The sequence below is a fragment of the Arachis duranensis genome, chromosome 7 (assembly GCF_000817695.3).
Source record: "Arachis duranensis cultivar V14167 chromosome 7, aradu.V14167.gnm2.J7QH, whole genome shotgun sequence".
Classification (NCBI taxonomy): domain Eukaryota; kingdom Viridiplantae; phylum Streptophyta; class Magnoliopsida; order Fabales; family Fabaceae; genus Arachis; species Arachis duranensis.
This window is the reverse complement of record NC_029778.3, coordinates 77,856,484-77,859,206: the sequence shown is the minus strand read 5'-3', so window position 1 is coordinate 77,859,206 and position 2,723 is coordinate 77,856,484. Positions and strand designations below refer to the sequence as shown.

The 2,723-nt window shown below is 39.7% G+C and overlaps 1 protein-coding gene across 2 annotated transcripts; it reads right to left on the bottom strand.

Annotated features, from left to right (window-relative positions):
• Nucleotides 1-2,723, bottom strand: LOC107459770 (nuclear pore complex protein NUP50A). 2 transcript variants are annotated; one of them, XM_052252057.1, is made up of 2 exons: nt 2,374-2,723; nt 1-1,691 (listed from the first exon to the last, which is right to left on the bottom strand). In XM_052252057.1, the coding sequence occupies exon 2, from the start codon at nt 1,666-1,668 to the stop codon at nt 325-327; it is 1,344 nt and encodes a 447-aa protein (XP_052108017.1). In that variant the 5' UTR covers nt 1,669-1,691; nt 2,374-2,723; the 3' UTR covers nt 1-324. The 2 variants fall into 2 exon arrangements, with proteins under 2 accessions (XP_052108017.1, XP_015933513.1); XM_016078027.3 differs by having other exon boundaries at nt 1-1,738; nt 2,374-2,721.

Here is a 2,723-nt window from a genome sequence, read left to right as displayed (position 1 = left end):
TTGAAAGTTGAATCGCCCAAGGTATACGGGCAACATAGATAAAGAGGTCCGCCAGGTTCAGGAAATAGCAACAATATTGATCGTTTCAGTGTTGGAGAATTTGGGTAATACAGTCTAAAAAAATCCGAGATTTATCCCAAAATTAAGTTCCATTATCGCTTGGAGACTTGACTTAAACTAACATACAACTACTTAGAAATATATGATAGTAGACTCTGCCACACAACGGCAAAATGAACTATTAATGGAAAATTTTTCTTGTCATAATAAAGCAGCATCCATCTAGCACAAAAGTGTGAGACACTTTCTGGACCAATAATTTTCTCAATCATCAGATGCCTTTGGAGAATTTTCTGGGGTCTTGAGAGCTGTTGTTGATGTTGCAGCAACACCACCCTTATCCTTATGTGCCGTGATAGCAGCTTTAAACTCCTCCACAATGGAAGGGTCCTTGAACTTCAAGGCAAATGTTGAAAGACCAACTTTTCCTTCTGTGGCACTGTTGATGCATGCAAATGTAACACCCTTCTTCTCCATATTTGTGAGCTTCATATCTGGGTAAAGACGAGCATTCAAAATCAGTCTATAATTTCCCCTAGACCTCATAAGAAGTCTTGCTTTTTCTTCGCCAGTTGTAACATTAACTTTCAGTTCTCCCTTTCCTCTTTCCTTCCAACTTCCATCAACAAATTCAAACAACACTGAATCTGCATTAAAAACCACTTTCTCATTCTCTTCACCGGTTTCAACCACAACCTCCTGCAATGCTGCAAAACCACTTCCCTCGCTCTTGGAAATAGCAGAGGATGCGGATACCCCAAAAACAGAACTTCCATTGGTGGATAAACCCAGACCAAAAGGCTTGTCATTTTTTGTACCAAAGATAGAACCTGACCCTTCACTTGAAACAGACCCAAATGAAAACGAAGTAGAAGAGAAACCAGTTCCAGCAAGACCTGTGAATGCATTTCGGCTACTTGAGAGCTGTTGAAATGACTTCAAATGGCCACCTTCAGCACTTGGTTCTGCACTCTCAACTTTCTCATCGCCATTATCAGTGCTATCTTTCTTATCCTCGTTTCCAGTATTACTTTCAGCAGCAATCTCCTTACTTGCAGCATCCTTCTTCTCCTCAACTTCATTTTTGTCGACATCTTCACTATGTTCCTTATCTGCCTCAGATTTATCAACAGTACTCTCCTTTTCTGCAGCATGCTCCTGATCTGCATTGCTTTCTTCTGCAGCATCATTCTTTGCAGCAGATTTGTCCTCTACTGTATCAGTTTTACTCTCCAATTGCTTAGTTTCTTCATCCTTAGCTTTCTCAGATTCCTTTGACGTAGCATCATTGCCATTTGAATCATCTGCACCACTGTTCTCACCAGCTGATTGTTTTTCAGCAGTAGGTTCAACAGGATTAGCACCGGAGTCAGTGGGAGTTGTCAAGCGTATCCCGGCAAATGGGTTTGAAGAAGGAGCAGAATTGTTCTGTTGGCGACGAACTTTGACTATCCTTCGGGTTGCCAGAACCTCATCACTAGCTCTCTTGAAAGTGCCAGTCTCATGTTCAGGGACATCTTCCCCATCATCAACAGGAGTATCTTTAGTGAGCTGCACTCCGGCGGTCCTTTTCTTTGAAGGTGGAAGGGCATTCTCAGCATCCCCCATTGAAGCAAGGTATCAGTAGTGAACTATAACTTAAGAACTTTTATTTTACAAACTCGTGGTACAAAAATGGCTGCAATAAAAAAGGTGAATTTCTCACTCCTTCCTTCTCAAAATACAAATGGAGTGCAGTATTCAACATAACCAAATTACATGAATAATGGCATAATATGCATCACACAGAATCCTCATAGCAAACTTAATGCTATCTCGCAAACGACTTCCATATGCTAAGAAAAGACCACCTAATAACACCAGAAATTAACACAAAAAGCATAAACCCAGCTATGTACCTGTCCTTACATAATTCATTTGTACCCATGATTTGGTCCCATTCACAAAGCAGAGCAATTTCAAAAAGAAAAATAAAACAACAGAGCTCAAGGCAATCACATTAAAACATAAACCAGAAACTATTTTTTCAGACTTCGACATGTAGAACCCTAAAATAATCCCATCAACGCCCTATACTCGTATAAATACGCCGAGACAAAATCAGCGATAAGAAGATTAACAACCTCCAGTTCCAAAAAAAAAAAGTAACAAAATAATTTGAATCTCAAAACAAGCAAAAGATGTCGAAAGCAATACTACGATTATGCTAATATCAGAAATAGCAAGAACATATATTCAAAAAAAAATCTCGGGCATGTAGCAGTGATAGTATCAAATAAGAGTAAGAAGGAGAGGATAGTATATGCTACTTACAGGGAAAACAAGAAACGATGGTGGGCGATTGTGTCGGTAGCTTTGGATTTCAGGGAATTGAGTGAAAATCTGTTATATGGTTGTGAAGAGTGAGAGGAAGCGATGATTGATTGCAGAGAGAAACGGTATTTGGAAACCCTAAGAAGATGGAAAAGTGAAAGAGAGAGGGAAGAACATGATATAGCCGCAGCACCCAATATAATCAATCACTCACACAGCTGGCACCACCATCCTTTTTTTTATTCCTCCTTTGAACAAAAAATTTAAGGGTTAAGAAAGAAGCCTAGTCCAGACCAGACACACACACACAAACACTTTGCACTGGATCCGGTGTCTATTTTTTCTTCTTA